Below are 27,500 nucleotides of genomic sequence, written 5' to 3'. Positions count from 1 at the left end.
AATTGGCAAACACTCAGGAAGGAAACACACTGTGTCTGTGTGTGTGTGTGTGTGTGTGTGTGTGTGTGTGTGTGTGGTGAGATGGTGTTCTCAGACTATTGGCTTGCTGCTGCTGACTGTAACCACTCAACTAAACTCTTATCAGCTTTTCATTAGAGAATTCTCCATTTACCATAGTATCTTTACCATAGTATCTTTACCGTAGTATCTTTACCATAGTATCTTTACCGTAGTATCTTCACCGTAGTATCTTTACTGTAGTATCTTTACTGTAGTACTTTTGAAGAAGGGAGTGTGTTTTGTGTGGTGATGTTGTTGGTTTTCAGGTGCAGCATTGTTACCTATGGTCACTAGGTGGAGCTGCTGAGCTGTGAGTGTGCGGCTGCAGTCTGCCACCTCCTGGCTGGTGGAGGGGACTGCGTTGATCCCCTCGGCCACCTGGCAACCGGGGGGGAGAGAGGGAGGTGAGGACAGCTCAGGAACCCAGGGAGCAGAGCATGGCAACATGGGAGAAGAGGCATCATGCTACATGCTACAGTGAACATGGCTCACCATCTAATAACAGAGAGAAGGTCACTCTACACACCTACTGACCACTCTACACACCTACTGACCACTCTACACCTACTGACCACTCTACACACCTACTGACCACTCTACACACCTACTGACCACTCTACACCTACTGACCACTCTACACACCTACTGACCACTCTACACACCTACTGACCACTCTACACACCTACTGACCACTCTACACCTACTGACCACTCTACACACCTACTGACCACTCTACACCTACTGACCACTCTACACACCTACTGACCACTCTACACACCTACTGACCACTCTACACCTACTGACCACTCTACACACCTACTGACCACTCTACACCTACTGACCACTCTACACCTACTGACCACTCTACACCTACTGACCACTCTACACACCTACTGACCACTCTACACCTACTGACCACTCTACACACCTACTGACCACTCTACACACCTACTGACCACTCTACACACCTACTGACCACTCTACACACCTACTGACCACTCTAGACTTACTGACCACTCTACACACCTACTGACCACTCTACACACCTACTGACCACTCTACACCTACTGACCACTCTACACCTACTGACCACTCTACACACCTACTGACCACTCTACACACCTACTGACCACTCTACACCTACTGACCACTCTACACCTACTGACCACTCTACACCTACTGACCACTCTACACCTACTGACCACTCTACACCTACTGACCACTCTACACACCTACTGACCACTCTACACCTACTGACCACTCTACACCTACTGACCACTCTAGACTCCTGGAGAATTAGACGTTATCAAATGTCTCTGTGCTGAATAGAAGTCTAATAGAAGTCTAATAGAAGTCTAATAGAAGTCTAATAGAGAAGAACTTCAAAGTAGAAGCAGAATCACCTGTCTGGAGGTAGACCTGGTTTCCATGGCAGCCAGCGTACACATGGTGAGGAGGCGGCCCTGCGGGTCTCGGCCCCGCCCCTCGCTGTGATTGGTCTCCAGGTCCCGCACGGAGAGTTTGGGTGGGAGGAGCCCCGCCGCGGGGCGAATCCCGATGTCAACATCATCTTCCACCTCCTCATGCAGCCTGCTCAACCAATCACAACACAGCACAGCCAACTCAACCAATCACATCACACAACATACAGTACACATCCTCCATACATATAGTGTAGAATTCAGGCTAGGTAGCTGTGTGTGTGTGTGTGTGTGTGTGTGTGTGTGTGGCGTACCTCTGTGTGCGTATGTGTGTGTAGAGTACCTCTGTGTGTGTGTGTGTGTGTGTGTGTAGTGTACCTCTGTGTGTGTGTGTGTGTAGTGTACCTCTGTGTGTGTGTGTGTAGTGTACCTCTATGTGTGTGTGTGTGTGTGTGTGTGTGTGTGTGTAGCGTACCTCTGTGTGTGTGTGTGTGTAGCATACCTGTGTGTGTGTGTGTGTGTGTGGTGTATCTGTGTGTGTGTGTGTAGCGTACCTCTGTGTGTGTGTGTGTGTGTGTAGCATACCTGTGTGTGTGTGTGTAGTGTACCTCTGTGTGTGTGTGTGTGTGTGTGTGTGTGTGTGTGTGTGTGTGTGTAGCGTACCTGTGTGTGTGTCGTGTACCTCTGTGTGTGTGTGTGTGTGTAGCGTACCTCTGTGTGTGTGTGTGTGTGTAGCATACCTGTGTGTGTGTGTGTATGTGGCATATCTGTGTGTGTGTGTGTGTGTGTGTGGCGTACCTCTATGTGTGTGTGTGTAGTGTACCTCTGTGTGTGTGTGTGTGTGTGTGTGTGTGTGTGTGTGTAGCGTACCTCTGTGTGAGTGTGTGTGTGTGTGTGTAGCATACCTGTGTGTGTGTGTGTGTGTAGTGTACCTCTGTGTGTGTGTGTGTGTGTGTGTGTGTGTGTGTGTGTTGTTATGGAAAATACATTCATAGAACTATTTTCAGGTTATACACTTTCATATGACTGATACAACTTGTGTAACTACTGTGATGACATTTTCTCTTGCCACACCTCGAAAGTTCTATAGCCGTTGTTCTGAGAAGCACTGTATGATTTACCATGTGACCAGCGGTGATCTGAGGGAGTGGTCAGAGAGAGCAATAATGGGGGGACAGGCGCATCCTGTCGATAGGTGTGAAATGTTGAACGGCGATTAATCAGTAGGAAAGTCTCCCCATTGTTCATTCTCTCCCGCCCTTTCTCACGTAAGCACAGGCCCATCAGCCGATAGCCGTGGCGGCGCCTGGCATGATGTTTAAACTGTATAAAAGACGAACCTGATCATTGTCTCTTCAGACTTGTGCTGAACGGACCCCCGGTTCTACGGTGGGCTGCTGTTACGCTCTTGTCTCTTGTTTGCAAGCAATAAATACTGGACTCAGATATTGTGGCGACTCAGGACTTGTTTCTTGATTCTTACCTCCGAAGAGCTAAAGTACAGAGTGGTAAATCCTAGACTTCCACCACAGTGTGTAGCGTACCTCTATGTGTGTGTGTGTAGTGTACCTCTGTGTGTGTGTGTGTGTGTAGTGTACCTCTGTGTGTGTGTGTGTGTGTGTGTGTGTGTAGCGTACCTCTGTGTGTGTGTGTGTGTGTGTGTGTGTGTGTGTGTGTGTGTAGCATACCTGTGTGTGTGTGTGTGTGTGTGTGTGTGTAGCGTACCTCTGTGTGTGTGTGTGTGTGTGTGTAGCATACCTGTGTGTGTGTGTATGTGTGTGTAGCGTACCTCTATGTGTGTGTGTGTGTGTGTGTGTAGTGTACCTCTGTGTGTGTGTGTGTGTGTGTGTGTGTGTGTGTGTGTAGCATACCTGTGTGTGTGTGTGTGTGTGGGGCGTATCTGTCTGTGTGTGTGTGTGTGTAGCGTACCTCTGTGTGTGTGTGTGTGTGTGTGTGTGTAGTGTACCTCTGTGTATGTGTGTGTGTGTGTGTGTGTGTGTGTGTGTGTGTGTGTAGTGTACCTCTGTGTGTGTGTGTGTGTGTAGTTTACCTCTGTGTGTGTGTGTGTGTGTGTGTGTAACGTACCTGTGTGTGTGTGTGTGTGTGTGTGTGTAGTTTACCTCTGTGTGTGTGTGTAGTGTACCTCTGTGTGTGTGTGTGTGTGTGTGTGTGTAGTTTACCTCTGTGTGTGTGTGTAGTGTACCTCTGTGTGTGTGTGTGTGTGTGTGTGTGTAGTTTACCTCTGTGTGTGTGTGTGTGTGTAGCGTACCTCTGTGTGTGTGTGTTCAGCCTGGCGGAGCGCAGCCCCCTGATGAAGGCCAGGTAACGGTGTGTGTGTGTGTGTCTCTGCTCCGCCTCCTCCTGGCTGAAGGCGTAGTCAGGATCCACGAAGCGGTAACGCTCCACGCCCGTGAAGATGGTCCTGGGGGAAGTGACATCATCACTATCACACACTGTTATGTGGGGGCGGGGCCTTGGGGGGGGGGGGGGGGGGCTGGGGGCGGGGCCTGGGCCCTCTCACCTGTATTGTGTGTCTGGGGAGGCGGGGCGAATGCTGGCTGCTCTGTCATTGGGGAAGGCCACCAGGTGGGTGTGGTCAAGGCTGCGGCGGCGGCGGCGGTGGGCGTGGAGGCGGGTCTTGGCGGCGCTGAGGACAGCGGCGTGAACGGCTCCTACACAGCTGCCCAGCGCACTGGAGAGGACACGCCCCCGCCCTGTCTCATTGGTCAGCACCGGGGTGATGCCTGCACGGAGGAGCAGGACAACGATACCACAGACAGGTCTAACTCAACTCTTCTCAGAGAGACAGACAGGTCCAACTCAACTCTCAGAGAGACAGACAGGTCTAACTCAACTCTTCTCAGAGAGACAGACAGGTCCAACTCAACTCTCAGAGAGACAGACAGGTCTAACTCAACTCTTCTCAGAGAGACAGACAGGTCCAACTCAACTCTCAGAGAGACAGACAGGTCTAACTCAACTCTTCTCAGAGAGACAGACAGGTCTAACTCAACTTTTCAGAGACAGACAGGTCGAACTCAACTCTCAGAGAGACAGACAGGTCTAAGTGATGCTTGGTGGAGGCTGGGACTGACCGGGGTTGAGCTTGGTGGCGGTGGGCGTGGTCAGGGCTTGGCAGGTGGCTGATAGGTGCAGGGTGACGCTGTGGAAGCTGCGGAGGCGGAGCTTAGCGGAGGTGGCGTCCAGGTGAGCAACCTGACCCAACAGGTCCAGAACCTGACGCACATGGAACCGCCCCATCTGGTGGGGGGCGAAGGACAGCACCACGTCCTGATACACACGCACACACACGCACACACACACACACACATAATATGAAGAAATAAAAACGAAACAAAATGTAAATGTTAGTTATAGGTTAGATCAGACCTAGGATACTGCTGACTGGTTCAGACTGGTTCAGACTGGTTCAGACTGGCTTAGACTGGTTTAGACTGGTTTAGACTGGTTCAGACAGGCTTAGACTGGTTTAGAATGGGATAGATTGGTTCAGACTGGTTCAAAGAGGTTCAGACTGGCTCACCTGGCCCTGTCTGGGGGCGATGGTGCCACTGGCCGGGTCGCTGATGAAGTTGGCCACCTTGCGGAACCTGAAGGCGACAGGCAGCAGGGCGGAGGGGTTCTGCAGCACACACACAACGTCCACGCGCTGTCCCATCATGCACTGCTGGAAGCTGAAGCTGTGGGCGGGGCTAGGCACCAGGGCGACGGGGAGGCCTGAGCCAATCACGGCCAGCTCTACGCAGCAACCACCTGACCAGGAGACACAGTTACTATGACAACCACCTGACCACAACATAACCTGTCCAACCTGCTGTCTGACAGGGAAGTACAGACACTATGTCAGGAGAAGTACAGACACTATGTTAGGAGAAGTACAGACAGTGTCAGGAGAAGTACAGACACCATGCTGGTGAGTGTGTCTGTACCGTGGTGGGGCAGCAGGGTGGAGGCCTGGGGGGTCTTGGATCTGTCTTTGCTGCCCACCATCTCAAACTGCAGGAACAGAGCATAGTCCTGCCTGCCTGGCGCTCCAACACAGCCCTCTCTACTGCCCCTGCTGGACGCACACACACTGTACTTACATCATCCACACACACACACACACACACACACACACACACACACACACACACACACACACACACACACACACACAGACACTGCACTTACATCATCCACACATACACACAGACACACACACACACAGCTAGGCAGGACTGTACCTTCTGCTGACAGGGCTGAAGCAGACAGACAGGGTGGTCTTCTCGTAGGGTCCCAGTCTGCCCTCGTTGGGAACACAGGCCATGACGCTGGAGGCGTCCACTGGGGCGGCGCTGTTACGCACCATCCTCTCCAGCAGCGCTGCATCTGTACTCCTCTGGAGGTCGATGCCCTGAGAACACACACACACACACACACACACACACACACACACACACACACACACACACACACACACACACACACACACACACACCTTGGTTAAAGCACGAACTAGGTACCCATACAGATCTGTAACCCCTATCTAACATAGTTTAAGTAGAAATGTGCTTCTGTGTTTGAACTTGCTGTATGTGTGTGTGTGTGTGCGTGTGTACCACTTCAGTCCCGGGGGCGTGGTCCTGCAGCAGCGAGACCCAGTGGCAGGCCTGTGGGCCGTTGTTCTTCAGGACCACCCGCTCCAGACGGGAGGTCCCAAAGAAGGCGGGGCTGAAGCGCAGGCAGGCCAGCGGCGCCCCCTGGAGGTCACACAGCTCCAGACACTGATCCACCACGTCAGCACGGATCTGCACCAACACATCCTCCCCACCCTGCAGCCTCACCCTGGGGGGGGGGGGGGGTGGGCAGAGACAGAGAGAGAGAGAGAGAGAGAGAGAGAGAGAGTGGTGGAGGGTGTGTGTGTGTGTGTGTGGGGGGGGGGGGTACATAAATACCAGAGACCACCTCAGGTGATGCAGCATCAAGGTGTGGGAGTGGCTCTGGGAAGTGATGTCACACTAGAGTTCTTACCGAGCCTCCTCCCGGACACGCCTGGCTCTGTCAGTGCACAGTTCCACCTGCAGCCTCTGGGTGGCGCCAGGCAGCAGGACGCCACTGCAGGGGGCCAGTCTGAGGGAGGGGTCTCCACTGTACAGCACCTGGAAGGCTCCTGTAGCCACGGAAACAACCACCTGTCAGTCACCGCTAGCTACCACACCCTGGCAGCTACAGACAGGACGAGACGCTCCACTGATTAGAGAATCATGACATAATAATAATAATCATAGAAATAATAATAATAGACATAATAATAATAATAATAATAATAATGTTTTTATTTTGTTTAGCGCTTTTCTCAGTACTCAAAGACACGACATTCCATGGAGAACAAGAATAGACAGATCAATAAAAAGTCAAACAAAAGCACAGACAGTAAAAACAACAATACAAATAGTTTCTAGTGGAGATGAAACAGGTTGAACGGTGGGTTGGGAGGAGGAGCTTCATACCTGGAGCTGATCCCTGGTTGGTCAACTCCACCTCCCGGCTGATCACCTGACTGTTCGCCATCACGGAGCCAAAGTCAGCCAGAGGCTCGATGGTGAGAAAACAGGCCAGAGGAGACCTACACACACACACACACACACACACACACACACACACACACACACACACACACATTACCAGTGCATTCTTGCCTAACATGGCCTATCAAGGTAAGCGTGGCCCGTCCACGTACGCTATGAGGGGGATCTCAATGGCGCCGTGTTCCAGGAGCAGCAGTAGGCGGTCCCGGACGGCCTCATCTGCCTCTGGCCTGAAGTCCAGGGCTCCGGTCAGGGCCAGGCCCGGTGCCACCGGCCGGCCAGGGTTCCTCACCCTCAACCTGAACAGCTTATCAGGGGGAAGGAGGGAGATGAGTGTGAGAGAGACATACAATGGAAGAATCATAATCAATATTCACACAAGACCCCCTAGTCTTAACACACAGTTTAACTGGCCACCTAGTTGATAGGTAGCTGTTATGGGATGTGTGTGTAGGCAAAACAGTCAGTCTGCTCTGCTCTCCAAACTCTTGTGGCAACTTGAGTCAGACACAGTTTAGACCTGTTGGTAAAGATGAGAGTGGGGTTAGAAGAGTGGGGTTAAAGTGTGTGGGTGACCGGAGCCGGGTGTACCTTCGAGGTGGGCTCCAGCAGACGCATCCGTGTGGAGGTCGTTCCCGTGTTCGTTACCGTGACCGTGGCCCGGTAAAACCCCCCGGCTTTAACGGCGGTGAATTCAACAACCGGAGGATTTATTCGAACAGAACTCGCTGCCATGACACCGGTTTGATCTTAATATTGAAGACGAGGGAAATTCTTCTGGTTATCCGAATTCAATACGTTTTGCGCACATATCTGCACTTACACAGCTTAGCAACTTTGTTGATAGTCACATACCGATAGTTGAGTTAGTTAAGTTATCTGAGTTAGTTATCTGAGTTAGTTATCTGAGTTAGTTATCTGAGTTAGTTATGTTAGTTAAGTTATCTGAGTTAGTTATCTGAGTTAGTTATGTTAGTTAAGTTATCTGAGTTAGTTATGTTAGTTATGCTAGCAGCGTTAGCAGCGTTAGCAGCGTTATCGAAGTTGACAGCGTTCATAGTTGCCAGGCAACATGGGCAGCCACTCACCGAGCGGAGGACCAATCAGAGGAGGGGAAGGTTGGGAGCGGAACACGTCTGCGAGGGTTAGAGTTAGAGTTAGAGTTAGAGTTAGGGTTAGAGTTAGAGTTAGAGTTAGAGTTAGAGTTAGAGTTAGAGTTAGAGTTAGAGTTAGAGTTAGAGTTAGAGTTAGAGTTAGAGTTAGGGTTAGGGTTAGAGTTAGGGTTAGGGGTTAGAGTTAGAGTTAGAGTTAGAGTTAGGGGTTAGAGTTAGAGTTAGAGTTAGGGTTAGAGTTAGAGTTAGGGTTAGAGTTAGAGTTAGAGTTAGGGTTAGGGTTAGAGTTAGAGTTAGAGTTAGAGTTAGAGTTAGAGTTAGGGTTAGGGTTAGAGTTAGAGTTAGAGTTAGAGTTAGGGTTAGGGTTAGGGTTAGAGTTAGAGTTAGAGTTAGAGTTAGAGTTAGAGTTAGAGTTAGAGTTAGGGTTAGAGTTAGAGTTAGAGTTAGGGTTAGGGTTAGAGTTAGAGTTAGAGTTAGAGTTAGGGTTAGGGTTAGGGTTAGAGTTAGAGTTAGAGTTAGAGTTAGGGTTAGAGTTAGAGTTAGAGTTAGAGTTAGAGTTAGAGTTAGGGTTAGAGTTAGAGTTAGAGTTAGAGTTAGAGTTAGAGTTAGAGTTAGAGTTAGAGTTAGAGTTAGGGTTAGAGTTAGAGTTAGGGTTAGGGTTAGGGTTAGGGTTAGAGTTAGAGTTAGAGTTAGAGTTAGGGTTAGGGTTAGGGTTAGAGTTAGAGTTAGAGTTAGAGTTAGGGTTAGAGTTAGAGTTAGAGTTAGAGTTAGAGTTAGAGTTAGGGTTAGGGTTAGAGTTAGAGTTAGAGTTAGAGTTAGAGTTAGAGTTAGGGTTAGGGTTAGAGTTAGAGTTAGAGTTAGGGTTAGGGTTAGGGTTAGAGTTAGAGTTAGGGTTAGAGTTAGGGTTAGGGTTAGAGTTAGAGTTAGAGTTAGGGTTAGGGTTAGGGTTAGAGTTAGGGTTAGAGTTAGAGTTAGGGTTAGGGTTAGAGTTAGAGTTAGAGTTAGGGTTAGAGTTAGAGTTAGAGTTAGGGTTAGAGTTAGAGTTAGAGTTAGGGTTAGGGGTTAGAGTTAGGGTTAGAGTTAGGGTTAGAGTTAGGGTTAGAGTTAGAGTTAGAGTTAGAGTTAGGGGTTAGAGTTAGAGTTAGGGTTAGGGTTAGAGTTAGAGTTAGAGTTAGGGTTAGAGTTAGAGTTAGGGTTAGAGTTAGAGTTAGGGTTAGAGTTAGAGTTAGGGTTTAGAGTTAGGGTTAGGGTTAGAGTTAGAGTTAGGGTTAGAGTTAGGGTTAGAGTTAGAGTTAGGGTTAGGGTTAGAGTTAGGGTTAGAGTTAGAGTTAGGGTTAGAGTTAGAGTTAGGGTTAGAGTTAGAGTTAGAGTTAGAGTTAGAGTTAGGGTTAGGGTTAGAGTTAGAGTTAGGGTTAGAGTTAGGGTTAGAGTTAGAGTTAGGGTTAGGGTTAGAGTTAGAGTTAGGGTTAGAGTTAGGGTTAGAGTTAGGGAGTTAGAGTTAGAGTTAGGGTTAGAGTTAGGGTTAGAGTTAGAGTTAGAGTTAGGGTTAGGGTTAGGGTTAGGGTTAGGGTTAGGGTTAGAGTTAGAGTTAGAGTTAGGGTTAGAGTTAGGGTTAGAGTTAGAGGGTTAGGGTTAGGGTTAGAGTTAGAGTTAGAGTTAGAGTTAGAGTTAGAGTTAGGGTTAGGGTAAGGGTTAGAGTAGGGTTAGGGTTAGAGTAGGGTTAGAGTTAGGGTTAGGGTTAGAGTTAGGGTTAGGGTTAGAGTTAGGGTTAGAGTTAGAGTTAGGGTTAGAGTTAGAGTTAGGGTTAGAGTTAGAGTTAGGGTTAGGGTTAGAGTTAGGGTTAGAGTTAGGGTTAGGGTTAGGGTGAGGGAAGTTTATAGCTAGATTTACAATGACTGCTTAGTCTGTATTGCACTGGCCTATAGTATACCCTCCCTTCTATTTAAATAAATCAAGGAGAATGTATACATTGTGTTTGTCCTTTTCTTTGTGTCTGAACATCCACACACACACACACACACATATATATATATATATAAACTTACTATAATAAATAATGACATAATATTTCATACCAAAAGTGCTGATGTAAAAGGAAAAAGTGCTTAAATCCATCCTAAAGACACACTGTAAAACACACAAAATCTCTTATAAGTGCTAATTTTCAAAGTGCTAAAATACACCAATTACACACGTGATAATGAAAAGGAGAAAGAGTAATCTCTTTCTCTATATAGTATAATAAAATAATAAATCATCACATACATTCTGATATAAAAAGTGCTGATGTAAAGGGAGTATAAATAAATAAGGTGTATCACCTCTATAAATTAACACATATATACATTTACATATACATATACAACAATTGAAACCCACAATCACTCACACTGACACGTGAACTGTTAAAATCTTTTATTTAGCCCTGTGGGTTCGATGGTTCGTAATAAATGTATCCATCTCCTTTCATTTGCTCTCCGCTGCTCAACGGTCCATAAACTGTTTGATTGCAGTCCTGATATGCTGAGGTGAGTGATGGAGTGCTCTTGGAAGTGTGTGACTATGTGTGTTTGTAGTTGACCTTTTTTAATGTTGTACAGGTGCTGTTTCAATCGTGTTTCTATGGTGTGTGCTGTTTCCCCTATGTAGTGTTTGTGACAAAGTGTGCATGTGATAATATAAATGACGTTGGTGGATGTTAAAGTGAATGAGTCTAAAATAGGGGATGAGGTGCGACTGTGGGGATTACTGATGTATTTTCTCTGTCTAAAGTGAGTGGTATGAGGGTGAAGGGGTTGTGTCAATGTCCTGCTGAATCTTGAGTGAACCAAAATGTCTAGTAGATTTTTATTTTTACGGTAGGCTGAAATGATCCTGTATAATTGTAGAGGTGCAAAGGTTTGTTGGCTGGTGACAAAGTTGTGTTTGAGAGTCTGATGTAAGATTTTTGTTCTATGTGAAAATGTGGTTACTAAGGGAATCAAGATGCTAGGTTGGGTCGGGGGAACCAAAGGGGGGGAAAGAGAGTGGGGAATAGGAGTAGGGTTAAGGTTAGGGGGGGAAAGAGAGTGGGGAATAGAAGTAGAGTTAAGGTTGGAGGGAGGAAGAGAGTGGGGAATAGAAGTGTAGGCTGGGTTGAGGCCAGTGTTAAGATTAGGATCAGGGCATGGGTTGGGGTAGGGGTTAGGGTTAGGGTTGTGGTTAGGGTTGGGGTTAGAGTTGGGGTTAGGGTCAGGGTTATTGTTAGGGTTAAGGTTAGGGTTAGGGTTAAGGATAGGGTTAAGGTAAGGGTTGGGGTTAGGATCAGAAGGGTTAGGATTAGAATCAGGGCCTAGGTTGGGGTTGGGGTTAAGGTTAGGGTTAGAGTTGGGATTAGGGATAGGGTTAGGGTTAGGGTTAAGGTTAGGGATAGGGTTAGGGTTAGGGTTAGGGTTAGGGTTAAGGTTAGGGTTAGAGTTAAGGTTAAGGTTAGGGTTAGAGTTAAGGTTAGGGGTAAGGTTAGGGTTAGGGTTAAGGTTAGGGTTAAGGATAGGGTTAAGGTTAGGGTTAGAGTTAAGGTTAGGGTTAGAGTTAGAGTTAGAGTTAGGGTTAAGGTTAGGGTTAGGGTTAAAGTTAGGGTTAAGGTTAGGGTTAGAGTTAGGGTTGTGTCAGGCGACGTGCTGCTGAGGACAGCTGAGGACAGGGTTAGGGTTGGGGTTAGGGTTAGGGTCAGGGTTAGGGTTAGGGTTAGAGTTAGGGTTAAAGTTAGGGTTAAGGTTAGGGTTAGAGTTAGGGTTGTGTCAGGCGACGTGCTGCTGAGGACAGCTGAGGACAGCTGAGGACAGCAGGCAGGAACAGCCCGACAAACATCCTGAAATGTCACTTGAGATACAGCATTATGTGGCTCTGTCTGGCTACAGTAGCTGGCTATGTGCATAAAGTGTGCATTATAATGAATAAAATATGTTATGGTGTAACTTTTATTTACTTGAGAGACATGGCAAAGAAGGTGCCTGGGAGAAAGTTCTGGATCAGCCATTTCTCAAAGTATAATTCTGCTGTGCATTCACAGTTCTACCTGGTTCAGATTTAACATTGCACTGATTGGTCTTCTCTAATGGGAGGAATCAAAATCGCCCTATCAGATTAAAACACTGTAACAGGTTTTGGGTTTCAAATCAACAGCGAGCTGTCCACATCAATGTCTGGCAGGGTATAAAGTCACATGCAGCGGTGAGACCTTAACCAAATAATGAGCTACCTCTTCACCCAGTCTTATCTGGCCCTGTGCCAGGCTCTGCGGACCACAAACTCAACTCCCTGGGTCTGACGAGATTACATTAAGGAGTAAAACACTTCTCTAATTAACGCTGGACACCTGCGTCTAACTTCACCCTCACAGACACAGAGTCTGTTCTATTATCAAAGTTAACTTCATTGTCGAAGCAAAATAACAGAGCAATAGTTTAATTATTCTGGGCCTTTATTTACATTCAACGGCTGCAGGGGCACCAAACTCTGATGTTGACCTATGACCTCTTCTGCTCCACCCTTCAGCATAATCTACATAATTGTGGCTATTACTATCAAGGTTAACAAACAAACAAACAAACAAACAAACAAAAAACAGAGTAGCCTAAAGTCATCAAGTATTAAACATTGATTGAACACCAAAAATAAAGCCTTATGAAAAACGGTTAGGGACATTCATTTACAAGATGGAGTGGGGGGGTGCATGTGTGTTGTCTAAGGGGGTTGTGTGCAATCAAATATAATGTAAATATATATAATATAACATATATAATATAATGTATCTATATAATATAACGTATGTATATGATATAACACATATATATAACGTGTATATATATAATATAATGTATGGTAAATAAAGAATCTGGTCCGAGGCCAAACCCAGCAACGCCTCATTCTAACACTGTGTTAGTGGAGTCCAAGTGTTGTACAAAGGAAGGGGTCCAATTCAAGTAGAAGTGTTTTCATGATGGAACAGGAACAAGCTCCTTTCCTGAGAACCATGTCAATAGTGACACGTGCTCTCTCTGCCCTCCCAGGTTTCTCCTTCACCAACTCCTCCTCAAGCTTACTGAGGACTCTCTGCAGAAGTCCATCCAGTAGATAATCTAGAACTGGTCCTGACACTCATTTCACAAACTCTGGCCGGACAGAGTGCAGTTGCTCCTCTGCAGAACCACTCTGACTGCACTCCACTCACCAGTGCAGCACCTGGTAGTCAGGGGAAACCAAGACAAACACAGTAAGCTATGTACAGTAGAGTTGTGTTGGCTGAGCCAAACCAGTGTTGGTGAGGGGGCTGCAGCTGATCCCTTCAACATTCACACCAGCTAGACCACATTACAGAGGAGCCCACAGCGGGAATGGTGTTTGGATGGAAGCTCTCAGCCTCAAATCCAGACCTTGAGGCCCACAGCACAGCTGGTTTTCATCAGGGACTGGTTCAGACCTGGGACACCAGGTGAGTGACTCTCTGGACTACCAATGTAACTACCAGGGAGAGAAGGAAACCAGCAGTGCTGCAGACCTGGAAGCCTCTGGTTTACAAACTAACTGTATGGGTTTACCTGTTACTAGTGGGATGAACCCCACCCAGACCTTGTCTCCACCACCCCCTCCCTTCAAAAGCCTCAGCCTCACAAAAGCCTCAAAAGCCTCAGCTACCAATCTTCCACCGTAGATTAAAAACCCATCTCTTCAGGCATCTTAACTGTCCTTCCTAAGACCTCTTCACCCCCACTACCCCCCTGTACTAACCCTAACCCTAGAGACCTCTTCACCCCCACTACCCCCCTGTACTAACCCTAACCCTAGAGACCTCTTCACCCCCACTTCCCCTCTGTACAAGTTCTCTCCTGTTAATAAATAATAATAAAAAAAAAAAAATATATATATATATATATATATATATGCCTTCTGGCATTACGACTGCCAATGGCCCCTGGTCTGAGCATTGATTACTTTGTTTTATGATGTCTGTTGGATAGATGATTCTCTTACTTAAAGAAATGTATTTGTTGTAAGTCGCTTTGGAGAAAGGCGTCTGCTAAATGTCATAAATGCAAATGTCTCTTGTTTGCAAGCAATAATAAATACCGGACTCAGATATTGTGGCTACTCAGGACTTCATTTCTTGAATCTCATCTCTGAAGAGCTAAAGGACAGAGTGGTAAATCCTAGACTTCCACCACAAGAGTGCAGGAGACCCTCATTCCACTGGGTGGTTCTATACAGCACCTCCCCCTCCATCAGAAACACCAGACCTGTCAAACTGCACTGGAACAGACCTGCATGGGAGCACTGGAGCCTGGGGGCCACAGGACAATAATCACACTTACAATGGTAACAACAAGGAGAAAAACTATATAGAAATATACAGGATATAAACAATGCACACCCTTTTAAAGTTCAGTCTTACCATACAGGTAGACTCTACAATAAATAAAACATTGCCCCCCATCAAGAAGAACTGAAAAAACTGTGAATAAGTTGTTACAACATTACAGAAAATCAACAGACGTAGCTAAGTTCATACCTTTCCCTCTCACAGATGTAGCAGAAGAGGAGACAAGTCATGTGAAGGTAGAAGTGTTGTACTGACTGGAGCCCCCCTGCCCACCCACTTTCCCTCATAAAAAGAGAGCTCTGACCTTAAATGGACAGAGGTGTTCAAGAGCATCAGTGTTGAGTAGTTGCTGATTTCACAACAATTGTCCAACTTGGTCAGACGTGCTCACCAATCTCCTTCCTTCCACCCCATAATACTCTCTCCTGTGTGTCCCCCCCATGGGGGAGACATGGGGGACAGGGGGCGGGAAACATCACAAGATATGACATATCAGCTTGTGGTAATTCCAACCATTAGTCCTAGCCCATCCCTAAGCCTAACCCAACTTTAGTCCATCCCTAAGACAACCTTAGTCCTAGCCCATCCCTAACCCACCCTTAGTCCGAGCCCATCCCTAACCCACCCTTAGTCCTAGCCCATCCCTAACCCACCCTTAGTCCTAGCCCATCCCTAACCCAACCTTAGTCCGAGCCCATCCCTAACCCAACCTTAGTCATTTTATTTATTATATTACCCAGGAGACCTAGAGGCAGCCTCATCTGCATAAACAACACGAGGCGGCGCTTCATTGGAGCCCTCAGCCAGCCAGCCACTCAGCCAGCCACTCAGCCAGCCACTCAGCCAGCCACTCAGCCAGCCACTCAGCCAGCCACTCAGCCAGCCACTCAGCCAGCCACTCAGCCAGCCAGCCACTCAGCCAGCCAGCCACTCAGCCAGCCAGCCACTCAGCCAGCCAGCCACTCAGCCAGCCAGCCACTCAGCCAGCCAGCCACTCAGCCAGCCAGCCACTCAGCCAGCCAGCCACTCAGCCAGCCAGCCACTCAGCCAGCCAGCCACTCAGCCAGCCAGCCACTCAGCCAGCCAGCCACTCAGCCAGCCAGCCACTCAGCCAGCCAGCCACTCAGCCAGCCAGCCACTCAGCCAGCCAGCCACTCAGCCAGCCACTCAGCCACTCAGCCAGCCAGCCACTCAGCCAGCCAGCCAGCCACTCAGCCAGCCACTCAGCCAGCCAGCCAGCCACTCAGCCAGCCAGCCAGCCACCCACTCAGCCAGCCAGCCACTCAGCCAGCCAGCCAGCCACTCAGCCAGCCAGCCACTCAGCCAGCCAGCCACTCAGCCAGCCAGCCACTCAGCCAGCCAGCCACTCAGCCAGCCAGCCACTCAGCCAGCCAGCCACTCAGCCAGCCAGCCACTCAGCCAGCCAGCCACTCAGCCAGCCAGCCAGCCAGCCAGCCACTCAGCCAGCCACAGGAGCAGTGTGTGTAGACCAGTCCACCTAGAAGGGACACATCCCACCATGTTGAACACTGACACTTGACCATGTATAATAAATATAGACTTTATTATTGAAACATACATTTAAAGTAAAAACATTAATAAGTGTCTGTGCAGAGTTGTTTCTGCCCCCCCTCACACAATGGTGGTTTCTGCCCCCCCCTCTCACACTGTGGTTGGGTTAGGGTTAGGGTCAGGGTTAACCCCAACCCCCCTCACACACTGTGGTTGAGTTCTTTGGCTTTGTTGGACAGGTGATTCATCAGTGACTAAACAGGAAGGAGAGATGCAGGGTATGAAATGTTACATTGTGCTCAGGTTCATAAACAAAACACAAGAAATAACAATAAAACATGTTACCATCAGCCTCTGCATCTGTAGAACTGCCATGTCATCCAGTAGGCCGACATCAATGTCGTCTTTGAACTCGTCAGAGATGCAGAACGTCTGGGAGGAGGAAAAGGAAGTCATCAACCTCCATCCAAAAGCCACGCCAAAACCCTGAGAACATGCAATACAATAAAAAGTACCTCTCCCTGAGCTGTGGAGATGGCCACATGGGCCGTGCCCGACATGGAGCAGGACATGTGGTCACTGGCCGACGCAGACCTAGACACACACACGGGAGGGGTTAGACCTAGACACACACACGGGAGGGGTTAGACCTAGACACACACACTTTAATGTTTGACATGTTCAGACAACGCCATTTAAGTGCTTCCACACCTGGGTTTAGCTCCAGCCAGCGGAGTCTGACTGACTTTGGCGACGCGACTTTGGGTTCTGCTTGAACTGACGGTTGAAGCGCTCCTGAGAGAACAAACAACATCAACCAGCAGAGGGCACTGTTCACCTGGTAATGGACTAACTGCTACAAGTGCTTTTCCTCTCGTATTTGTACCAGGGGAGGCGGTAGAGGTAGAAATCGGAGGACGGGCTCATTCTAATGCATGGAATGGAATAAGGAATGCTATCAAACATTCCAATGAGCCCGTCCTCAGACTTCAACCTCCACCAGCCTCCCCTGGTGTTCTGTGATTAAGGTGACATTAGTTTGGTACAGTGCTGTGGTTAAGGTGACGAGGACAGCCGTACCCGGGCAGTGCCGACCACCAATGGAAGGTCGTCTACGGTTGCTCGTTTGATTGACAATTTGGAGCGTTACCTCAGGCTTCCTGTGCTTGAACTTCCGGCCAGTGACTTAGTCTTCCCAGCGCCCTTCTGAAACAACATCCAGTTACCAGCAACACCTCCCAGTAACACCTCCCAGTAACATCCAGTTAGTAGTACACCTCCCAGTAACACCTCCCAGTAACACCTCCCAGTAACACCTCCCAGTAACATCCAGTTAGTAGTACACCTCCCAGTAACACCTCCCAGTAACACCTCCCAGTAACACCTCCCAGTAACACGTACACCTCCCAGTAACATCCAGTTACTAGTACACCTCCCAGTAACAACGCCTAGTCTCTTCCCAGTTAGGATGGTCTCATGTCAGTAGTTCCGGGGGCTACCTTCGGTGGTTGAGTTGTAGCTCTCTTATTTAGAGTTGATGGAATCCGTTTCAGAGCACCTTCAGACAGACAGACAGACAGACAGACAGACAGAGACACACACACACACACACACTTTGACTGCAGAAATAACAAAGTAGAGCCATTGACAACAAGACTCCAATCAATAAATGTACTGATTATCACCATTAGTTAAATCACCTTTCTTACTGGGCTTCCTGGTAAGAGGCTGGTAATTCTCAGGAGACTCCGTCTGTTACAATGACAGTGTGAGATGATGATAGCACTGTAGTCCGACTGTAGTTACTGCTGTAGTCGACCACAAGGGGGCAGCATTTACCCTTTAAACCCTCTGGTCACGTTACCTTCATAGCGACGGTGACGTCTCCCTCTGCCACGTCATTGGCTTCAGCTAGGAATCAAGGGGACGTCATATCCGTTAACCAGCAGATCTCATTCTTCTACATGTAGCAGGTTGTCGGTCCTACTGATCCCCATGTTGGCTACTTGTTGTAGTGGATTCATACAGTTCAGGTTCAAAGTTCCCTGAGATCTAGCAGGCCTGGCCATGCTGGGGTGGACAGTAGTTCCTTAGTGTCTCATTCATTCATGTACTAAACCCTCCACTTCTACTCCTTTTCAAGAAAAAGTACCTGTAATCGGGTGTCTTAAGATGAGTTACAGTCGATTAATTAACTCCCTAACTAAACAATGTCACCCTTCTTTTCACGTGACCCTAACACATTTCAACTTCATAAATTCTAAACCGTTCTTAAGAATTGGGATTTTAAAGTAATTTAGAAGTAATTTCTTAAGTCTTACCATCTAGCAAGTCTTGAATCAACGTGTTCTGCAGCGCAGCGGGCATCTTCATCAACTCCACATGGAAGACCCGGTCAATGGACGCCAAGAGCTGCTCCAACCTGGCCTCCATCTCGTCGATGCGGTCCTGGGCTGTGAGGGGGGTTCATAGAAGAACATACGTGGGGTGGGACGGAGACAATAGCCTATATTTAAGAAACTTGAAATCCAAACCTTCTTTCCTAAACTGTTGGATGAAGAGTTGTGCTTTCTTTCGACGCGCCTCTTTGCTCAGTCGCCCGTCGGTGTATCCCTCTGTCTTGTCGCTGACCTGCCGTGTTCTCCTCGGTGCCATGGCCTCGCCTCCACCCGAACCCACCCGGCCTGGCTATAACCTCAGTTAGGAGAGACAGGTGTTCACCGCCTGCACGGTAATTGGCCCGTTAATTGATGTTCGCTGTGCGCATGTGAACGCAATAGTCTTTGGTTGAGGTTTCAGAGCCTATATGCGCAATGTGCATGTATTCAATTACATACGAATGTGTGAGTTTCATCTGTGTTTGTGAGAGTTGATGTTTGAGTTACGGCCTCTCATAAGAGAGAGGAGGCCAACTCAGAACAAAATACCACTACGTTTATTGTCAATACAGTAATTTCTCTGATACAGTAACTCTATTAAAGACCAACAACTAGGTTTTAAATGACAGCTGTACAGCTGTGAAATCTAGCCTTTCCTAAAAATGGTACTGTTGAGTGTTCAGTCCTTTCAAACCTACCTGTCAACAAGTCATGTAAGATTAAATGTAATACTGATTGGCTGCACAGCAACAACAACAACAACAACAACAACAACAGGGTATTGTCCTCCTCTTCAAAGCCTGGTGTGAGTGGGATTCTGCAGTCCTCTCTCTCTCTCTCCACAGCGTCAGGCTCAGATATGGACCCTCTGTGATTCTGCTGGTCCTCAATGGAGCTGTTGGCATCTCTGGACAAAGTAAGAACATGTTTGGTTTCATTCCATGTTAGAGCAGAGCTGGTGGAGGTATAGCAGCTTTTTACATTTTTTAACAACAACATATTTATGTTTTTTTTTATTTTTAAATTTAATATGTCTTTCCTACCTTTTCCCAAGTCCCTCATGAGAGCAGCCTCAGTCTGTCTGCTTTGAGGCAGGAGCAGCACAGGTCCATCTGGTGACTGACGGAGCTTGTTTACGCTGACTTTGATCATCAGCGGACGGTCTGAACCTCCCCCCCTTCAAGGTCTACAACCCTGTGTTCTGGCCTGACTTCTATGAAGGGGCTCAGTTGAACCTATTGATGTGCATGCAGTACTTAAGAAAAGCCCTGCAGACTGTGACAGACCACCACTACTGAAGGTGAGGATAAGATATTATTTACAGTATAGAAATGACCTGGTATTTACTTAGAAACTTCAGGTTGAAATAGTAATTACACAACTCATATCCTATGCATTAACCGTCAGCCAACCATCAAGATTCATGTCCTGCATTATATTTTACAATTGAATCATTTAGCAGACGCTCTTATCCAGAGCCAAGTCCATTTGCCTAAAGTAAGTGAAAGAACTACAGTCATCACAGGTAAGACTTTCAGCCAGCAGTCCCAGTTCTGGAGGAACAGAACATCAGTCCCAGTTCTGGAGGAACAGAACATCAGTCCCAGTCAGCCTGTGGCCCGTTGTCGGCAAAGACTCAACAGTGTGAAGCGACACCACAAATATCAGCTGACGACACCGCACTGAGTCAGCCCACAGGGGGGCGCACTGCCCTCCTCTCCACTCCTGCTTTATTTTGTGTGTGTGTGTGTGTGTGTGTGTGTGTGTGTGTGTGTGTGTGTGTGTGGGGGGCTGACTGGATACTGGTAGCACATAATGTGGTTTAGATGTTTTTCCCCCCAGAGGCCCCAGAGATCGTCATTTCCCCCGGGGATGTCTCCACCTGCTCTGTGGGCCCGGCCCCCCGGGGATGTCTCCACCTGCTCTGTGGGCCCGGCCCCCCGGGGATGTCTCCACCTGCTCTGTGGGCCCGGCCCCCCGGGGATGTCTCCACCTGCTCTGTGGGCCCGGCCCCCCGGGGATGTCTCCACCTGCTCTGTGGGCCCGGCCCCCCGGGGATGTCTCCACCTGCTCTGTGGGCCCGGCCCCCCGGGGATGTCTCCACCTGCTCTGTGGGCCCGGCCCCCCGGGGGAGCCCAGAGGAAGGTTCTGGGGGGAGTTAGGGTCTGGGGATGTTTGAAGTTGAAATAAAGGATTTTATTTTTGGCGCCAAAAGGACTCAGGCATTTGGACCTGTGTCCACCTGTTTTGACATAAAATGCGTAAAAACCGGTAAGAGATGATGTGGAAGAGTTCCATGAATTACAACTTGCGACTTAGTTCCAACACAGGTAAGTATTAGACATTCACTTGGAGTGGTTAAGGTTAAGCATTAGCTTCCCATATGCTATATATATAGGCTTCATACAGTGTTGACATAGAAACATAGGTCACATTCTCTTCACCAGTACAATATCAGTAGTCTTCCATTTCAGTTGTTCAAGGTTCCATTCATGTTAGTTTTATTCATGTGAGATAATGAGGCCACACAGCCATGTAAAACACCCATTTTTTACATGGGACATGTGACCAGGGACATGGGACCCACAGGTGCAGGTGGAAGCCTCTGTGGCCATTAGGGTTCCGGGGTCAGAGGTCACCTGGGAACAACAAACACAGTTTCAGTGGAGGGGTTAGGGTTAGTCCATATAGCCTGTGACGTATCTGAGAGCTGTGCTCGGGTATTCAGAGGGAGGCCTGTCTGAGAGGCTTGTGTTGGAAGCCATGTAGAAACGCAGACTGACCTGTTGAAGTGGCGAGGGGTGGTCCGAGGGGCGGTCTGTGAGGCAGGACAACCCCTCGTCTGACGGAGGGGGTGGAGGAGATGAGGCGGACCCTGGACACCCCTGTCTGGAGCCCGTTGGTACGGTCCTTGGCCGTGCTCTCATACAGCTGCTCAGCAAGGATGGGTGAGACCATCTGTTAAGGGGGGACAACAGGACCCTGCTGCTCTGCCTGAGACACTGCTGTTACAGACACACACACACACACACACACACACACACACACACACACACACACACACACAACCCCCATGCTCTCCAGCTCTCAACAACACACAGCATCAACCCTCCTGAGACAGGCCTTACCCTGTCCCTCCACCCCCTTCCCTTACCTTACCTTACCCTGTCCCTCCACCCCCTTCCCTTACCTTACCTTACCTTACCCTGTCCCTCCACCCCCTTCCCTTACCTTACCTTACCCTGTCCCTCCACCCCCTTCCCTTACCTTACCTTACCTTACCATGTCCCTCCACCCCCTTCCCTTACCTTACCTTACCTTACCCTGTCCCTCCACCCCCTTCCCTTACCTTACCTTACCTTACCATGTCCCTCCACCCCCTTCCCTTCCCTTACCTTACCTTACCTTACCATGTCCCTCCACCCCCTTCCCTTACCTTACCTTACCTTACCCTGTCCCTCCACCCCCTTCCCTTACCTTACCTTACCTTACCATGTCCCTCCACCCCCTTCCCTTCCCTTACCTTACCTTACCATGTCCCTCCACCCCCTTCCCTTCCCTTACCTTACCTTACCTTACCATGTCCCTCCACCCCCTTCCCTTACCTTACCTTACCTTACCATGTCCCTCCACCCCCTTACCTTACCTTACCTTACCCTGTCCCTCCACCCCCTTACCTTACCTTACCTTACCATGTCCCTCCACCCTGTCAGACCTGTAAGTCTATCCTTCCCTGGCTTCACCACACGCTCTGAGTCCCCTGTGCTCTGTAGAGACACCAGTCTAACCAGTAGAGACACCAGTGTAACCAGTAGAGACACCAGTGTAACCAGTAGAGACACCAGTCTAACCAGTAGAGACACCAGTGTAACCAGTAGAGACACCAGTGTAACCAGTAGAGACACCAAGGTAACCAGTAGAGACACCAGTCTAACCAGTAGAGACACCAGTCTAACCAGTAGACACCAGGGTAACCAGTAGAGACACCAGTCTAACCAGTAGAGACACCAGTGTAACCAGTAGAGACACCAGTCTAACCAGTAGAGACACCAGGGTAACCAGTAGAGACACCAGTCTAACCAGTAGACACCAGGGTAACCAGTAGAGACACCAGTGTAACCAGTAGAGACACCAAGGTAACCAGTAGAGACACCAAGGTAACCAGTAGAGACACCAGTGTAACCAGTAGAGACACCAGTCTAACCAGTAGAGACACCAGTCTAACCAGTAGAGACACCAGTCTAACCAGTAGAGACACCAGTGTAACCAGTAGAGACACCAGTCTAACCAGTAGAGACACCAGTCTAACCAGTAGAGACACCAAGGTAACCAGTAGAGACACCAGTGTAACCAGTAGAGACACCAAGGTAACCAGTAGAGACACCAGTGTAACCAGTAGAGACACCAGTCTAACCAGTAGAGACACCAGTCTAACCAGTAGAGACACCAGTCTAACCAGTAGAGATACCAGTCTAACCAGTAGAGACACCAGTCTAACCAGTAGAGACACCAGTCTAACCAGTAGAGACACCAGTCTAACCAGTAGAGACACCAGTGTAACCAGTAGAGACACCAAGGTAACCAGTAGAGACACCAAGGTAACCAGTAGAGACACCAGGGTAACCAGTAGAGACACCAGTCTAACCAGTAGAGACACCAAGGTAACCAGTAGAGACACCAGTGTAACCAGTAGAGACACCAGTCTAACCAGTAGAGACACCAGTCTAACCAGTAGAGACACCAGGGTAACCAGTAGAGACACCAGTCTAACCAGTAGAGACACCAGTCTAACCAGTAGAGACACCAGTCTAACCAGTAGAGACACCAGGGTAACCAGTAGAGACACCAGTCTAACCAGTAGAGACACCAGTCTAACCAGTAGAGACACCAGTGTAACCAGTAGAGACACCAAGGTAACCAGTAGAGACACCAGTCTAACCAGTAGAGACACCAGTCTAACCAGTAGAGACACCAGGGTAACCAGTAGAGACACCAAGGTAACCAGTAGAGACACCAGTGTAACCAGTAGACACCAGTCTAACCAGTAGAGACACCAGGGTAACCAGTAGAGACACCAGTCTAACCAGTAGAGACACCAGTCTAACCAGTAGAGACACCAGTGTAACCAGTAGAGACACCAAGGTAACCAGTAGAGACACCAGTCTAACCAGTAGAGACACCAGTCTAACCAGTAGAGACACCAGTGTAACCAGTAGACACCAGTCTAACCAGTAGAGACACCAGTGTAACCAGTAGAGACACCAGGGTAACCAGTAGAGACACCAGTGTAACCAGTAGACACCAGTCTAACCAGTAGAGACACCAGTCTAACCAGTAGAGACACCAGTGTAACCAGTAGAGACACCAGTCTAACCAGTAGAGACACCAGTCTAACCAGTAGAGACACCAGTGTCAGCAGCCCTAGAGCCCAGTAGAAGGATATTGGCAGAGACAGGCAGGTGGATGACCTGGCTCTCTGTGAGGATGTGGAGGAGGTGAGACAGGTGGTGAGACAGACAGGCTTCTCTCTCCGCCTCCTCCTCCCCCATCGCCATGGCAAACAGCTGCACCTGCAGCTCTGTCTTCATACCAGCAGCCACCTGCAGGGGGCAGAGTTGGAGTCAGACAGACAGACAGACAGGCAGGCAGGCAGACAGACAGACAGGCAGGCAGGCAGACAGACAGACAGGCAGACAGGTAGACAGGTAGACAGGCACGTACAGGTCCGGGGCTGTAGAGGACTCTGATGCCAGTTCCAGGAGACGGCTGCTTCACACTGAACCTGCCAGCACAACATCCCATAATTACACCAGTTTCCACAGCAACCTAAACAACATTTAAACAGCTTCAGACCTGCAGGTGTCGACGCCCACGTTCCTCATCACCACGGTGACGGCGTAGGTCGACCCTTCCCTCAGTGTTCCGAAGACGACCTCTGAGGGGAGGAGCTCAAACCCCCGCCGGGCCGGCTGCTGACCAATCACAGACACGGTCCGCCCCTTCCTCCTCACAGGCTCCTCCACAGACATGAACTGAACCACAGCAACGTTTAACATGAGTGTGTGTGTGTGTCTGTGTGTGTATGTATGTTTTGTGTGTGTGTATGTTTTGTGTGTGTGTGTGTGTATGTTTTGTGTGTGTGTGTGTATGTCTTGTGTGTGTGTGTGTGTGTGTGTATATTTTGTGTGTGTGTGTATGTTTTGTGTGTATGTATGTTTTGTATGTGTGTGTATGTTTTGTGTGTGTGTGTGTATATTTTATGTGTGTGTGTGTATATTTTGTGTGTGTATGTATGTTTTGTGTGTGTGTATGTCTTGTGTGTGTGTGTGTGTGTATATTTTGTGTGTATGTTTTGTGTGTGTGTGTATATTTTATGTGTGTGTGTATGTTTTGTGTGTGTGTGTGTGTATGTTTTGTGTGTGTGTGTGTGTATATTTTGTGTGTGTGTGTGTATGTTTTGTGTGTGTGTGTGTGTGTATGTTTTGTGTGTGTGTATGTCTTGTGTGTGTGTGTGTGTATATTTTGTGTGTGTGTATGTATGTTTTGTGTGTGTGTGTATGTTTTGTGTGTGTGTGTGTATGTTTTGTGTGTATGTGTGTATATTTTATGTGTGTGTGTGTATGTTTTGTGTGTGTGTGTGTGTGTGTGTGTATGTTTTGTGTGTGTGTGTGTGTGTGTGTGTATATTTTGTGTGTGTGTGTATGTTTTGTGTGTGTGTGTGTGTATGTATGTTTTGTGTGTGTGTGTGTGTGTGTGTATGTTTTGTGTGTGTGTGTGTGTGTGTGTGTGTATATTTTGTGTGTGTGTGTGTATGTTTTGTGTGTGTGTGTGTGTATGTATGTTTTGTGTGTGTGTGTGTGTGTGTGTGTGTGTACCTGCTGGTTGGGCTGGCTGTGGGGGGTGGGTGTGAGGATGGAGGAGGTCAGGTTGCTCCTGCGGGGGTTCCCTACAGCCCCGCCCCTGCTGGCAGCCCCGCCCCTGCTGTCCCCTACACACACAGGGGGGGGCGGAGCTGCCGTCGGAGGGCTGGGATTGGTGGGTCTCCCAACAGGCAGCGCATCACTTCCTGCTGCATGAGAGAGTGTTGGGTTCAGGGGTCGCTGAGCTGGACCAATCAGACACAAACACAACCTGAATAACTGATGAGGACGTGTCTTGATCATTCCATGTCTAGGACTGGGACTATGATAGAACATGTCTAGGACTGGGACTATGATAGAACATGTCTAGGACTGGGACTATGATAGAACATGTCTAGGACTGGGACTATGATAGAACATGTCTAGGACTGGGACTATGATAGAACATGTCTAGGACTGGGACTATGATAGAACATGTCTAGGACTGGGACTACGAGGGGCGTGTCTACCTGTCTCTGGCGGAGCGTCTCTGATGAGAGCCTCTGATTGGCTGGTCTTGGGGAAGGGAGGAAGGTCCCGGGAGAGAGAGGTCATGTCAGGTCCCTGGTCAGAACACACACAGAACATCTCTAAAACATCTAGAATATCCAATATCCAATATCTAATATCTAATATCTGTCATATCTATGATATCTATAATATCGAATATCTATGATATCTGTAATATTTATATTCATATACCAGAGTTCTTCAGAGTCAAGAGTAACTATCTTTATTAAACTATATATGTAGTAATGATAGAGGAACTATGTTTATTGAACTATATACACTCACCGGCCACTTTATTAGGTACCACCTGTTCAACTGTTTGTTAACGCAAATATCTAATCAGCCAATCACATGGCAGCAACTCAATGCATTTAGGCATGTAGACCTGGTCAAGACGACCTGCTGAAGTTCAAACTGAGCATCAGAATGGGGAAGAAAGGTGATTTAAGTGACTATGAACGTGGCGTGGTTGTTGGTGCCAGACGGGCTGGTCTGAGTATCTCAGAAACTGCTGATCTACTGGGATTTTCACGCACAACCATCTGTAGGGTTTACAGAGAACGGTCCGAAAAAGAGAAAATATCCAGTGAGCGGCAGTTCTCTGGGCGAAAATGCCTTGTTGATGCCAGAGGTCAGAGGAGAATGGCCAGACTGGTTCGAGATGATAGAAAGGCAACAGTAACTCAAATAACCACTCGTTACAACCAAGGTATGCAGAAGACCATCTCTGAACGCACAACACATCAAACCTTGAAGCAGGTGGGCTACAGCAGTAGAAGACCACTCCGGGTGCCACTCCTGTCAGCTAAGAACAGGAAACTGAGGCTACAATTCGCACGGGCTCACCAAAATTGGACAATAGATTGGAAATGTCAATATGGACCAAAATCTCTGAGGAATGTTTCCAGCACCTTGTTGAATCTATGCCACAAAGAATGAAGGCAGTTCTGAAGGCAAAAGGGGGTCCAACCCGGTACTAGCAAGGTGTACCTAATAAAGTGGCCGGTGAGTGTATGTAGTAATGATAGTGAAAGGTAAAGTGTTATGATGTTCCTCAGTGAATTCAGTGTTTTAGTATTTTTTGCGTATTCTGACATGAATGAGTCAGGTTTTAATGATGCACCCCAGCACCACGCTGTTCTAACATCCTGGGGAGAACCCTGAGAGGGGTTAGGGTTAGGGTTAGGGGAGAACCCTGAGAGGGGTTAGGGTTAGGGTTAGGGGAGAACCCTGAGAGGGGTTAGGTTAGGGTTAGGGTTAGATTAGGGTTAGGTTAGGGTTAGGGGAGAACCCTGAGAGGGGTTAGGTTAGGTTAGGGTTAGGGTTAGGTTAGGGTTAGGGGAGAACTCTGAGAGGGGTTAGGTTAGGTTAGGGTTAGATTAGGGTTAGGTTAGGGTTAGGGGAGAACCCTGAGAGGGGTTAGGTTAGGGTTAGGGTTAGATTAGGGTTAGGTTAGGGTTAGGGGAGAACGCTGAGAGGGGTTAGGGTTAGGTTAGGGTTAGGGGAGAACTCTGAGAGGGGTTAGGTTAGGTTAGGGTTAGGGGAGAACCCTGAGAGGCTGGTGAGGCTGTGCATGTGGGACTGGCCTCCTGTGAGGACTGGGCTCCTCCCCGTCTCTCTCCGTCGGGTTGAAAGTAGGGAGTGATGATCCTCCTCCTC

General features: G+C 48.3%; 2 protein-coding genes across 2 annotated transcripts in view; both read right to left on the bottom strand.

Moving 5' to 3' along the window:
- LOC310824383 (cilia and flagella-associated protein 47-like) overlaps window positions 1-7,055 on the bottom strand; it is a gene marked incomplete at both ends in the record, with an annotated part of 33,604 nt that extends 26,549 nt beyond the window's left edge. Inside the window, 11 exons of the mRNA XM_083697637.1 lie at window positions 342-438; window positions 1,464-1,650; window positions 3,751-3,903; window positions 4,003-4,225; window positions 4,577-4,772; window positions 5,026-5,255; window positions 5,432-5,559; window positions 5,729-5,898; window positions 6,104-6,323; window positions 6,516-6,654; window positions 6,995-7,055. Of these exons, the coding sequence (XP_083553763.1) occupies window positions 342-438; window positions 1,464-1,650; window positions 3,751-3,903; window positions 4,003-4,225; window positions 4,577-4,772; window positions 5,026-5,255; window positions 5,432-5,559; window positions 5,729-5,898; window positions 6,104-6,323; window positions 6,516-6,654; window positions 6,995-7,055 (1,804 nt within the window). The remainder of the gene's footprint in view (window positions 1-341; window positions 439-1,463; window positions 1,651-3,750; window positions 3,904-4,002; window positions 4,226-4,576; window positions 4,773-5,025; window positions 5,256-5,431; window positions 5,560-5,728; window positions 5,899-6,103; window positions 6,324-6,515; window positions 6,655-6,994) is intronic.
- A 13,761-nt stretch (window positions 7,056-20,816) lies between these two features.
- LOC310824384 (sperm-associated antigen 17-like) overlaps window positions 20,817-27,500 on the bottom strand; it is a gene marked incomplete at its 5' end in the record, with an annotated part of 18,976 nt that continues 12,292 nt past the window's right edge. The window contains 8 exons of the mRNA XM_083697638.1: window positions 20,817-21,071; window positions 21,216-21,380; window positions 23,876-24,032; window positions 24,154-24,214; window positions 24,286-24,464; window positions 25,308-25,537; window positions 25,802-25,895; window positions 27,428-27,500. The exon at window positions 27,428-27,500 is cut by the window's right edge and continues 39 nt beyond it. Coding sequence (XP_083553764.1) covers window positions 21,061-21,071; window positions 21,216-21,380; window positions 23,876-24,032; window positions 24,154-24,214; window positions 24,286-24,464; window positions 25,308-25,537; window positions 25,802-25,895; window positions 27,428-27,500 — 970 coding nt within the window. The remainder of the gene's footprint in view (window positions 21,072-21,215; window positions 21,381-23,875; window positions 24,033-24,153; window positions 24,215-24,285; window positions 24,465-25,307; window positions 25,538-25,801; window positions 25,896-27,427) is intronic.

The sequence above is a fragment of the Argentina silus genome, assembly GCF_951799395.1.
Source record: "Argentina silus genome assembly, contig: scaffold_171, whole genome shotgun sequence".
Lineage (NCBI taxonomy): Eukaryota > Metazoa > Chordata > Actinopteri > Argentiniformes > Argentinidae > Argentina > Argentina silus.
This window is presented reverse-complemented; position numbering and strand designations above follow the sequence as displayed.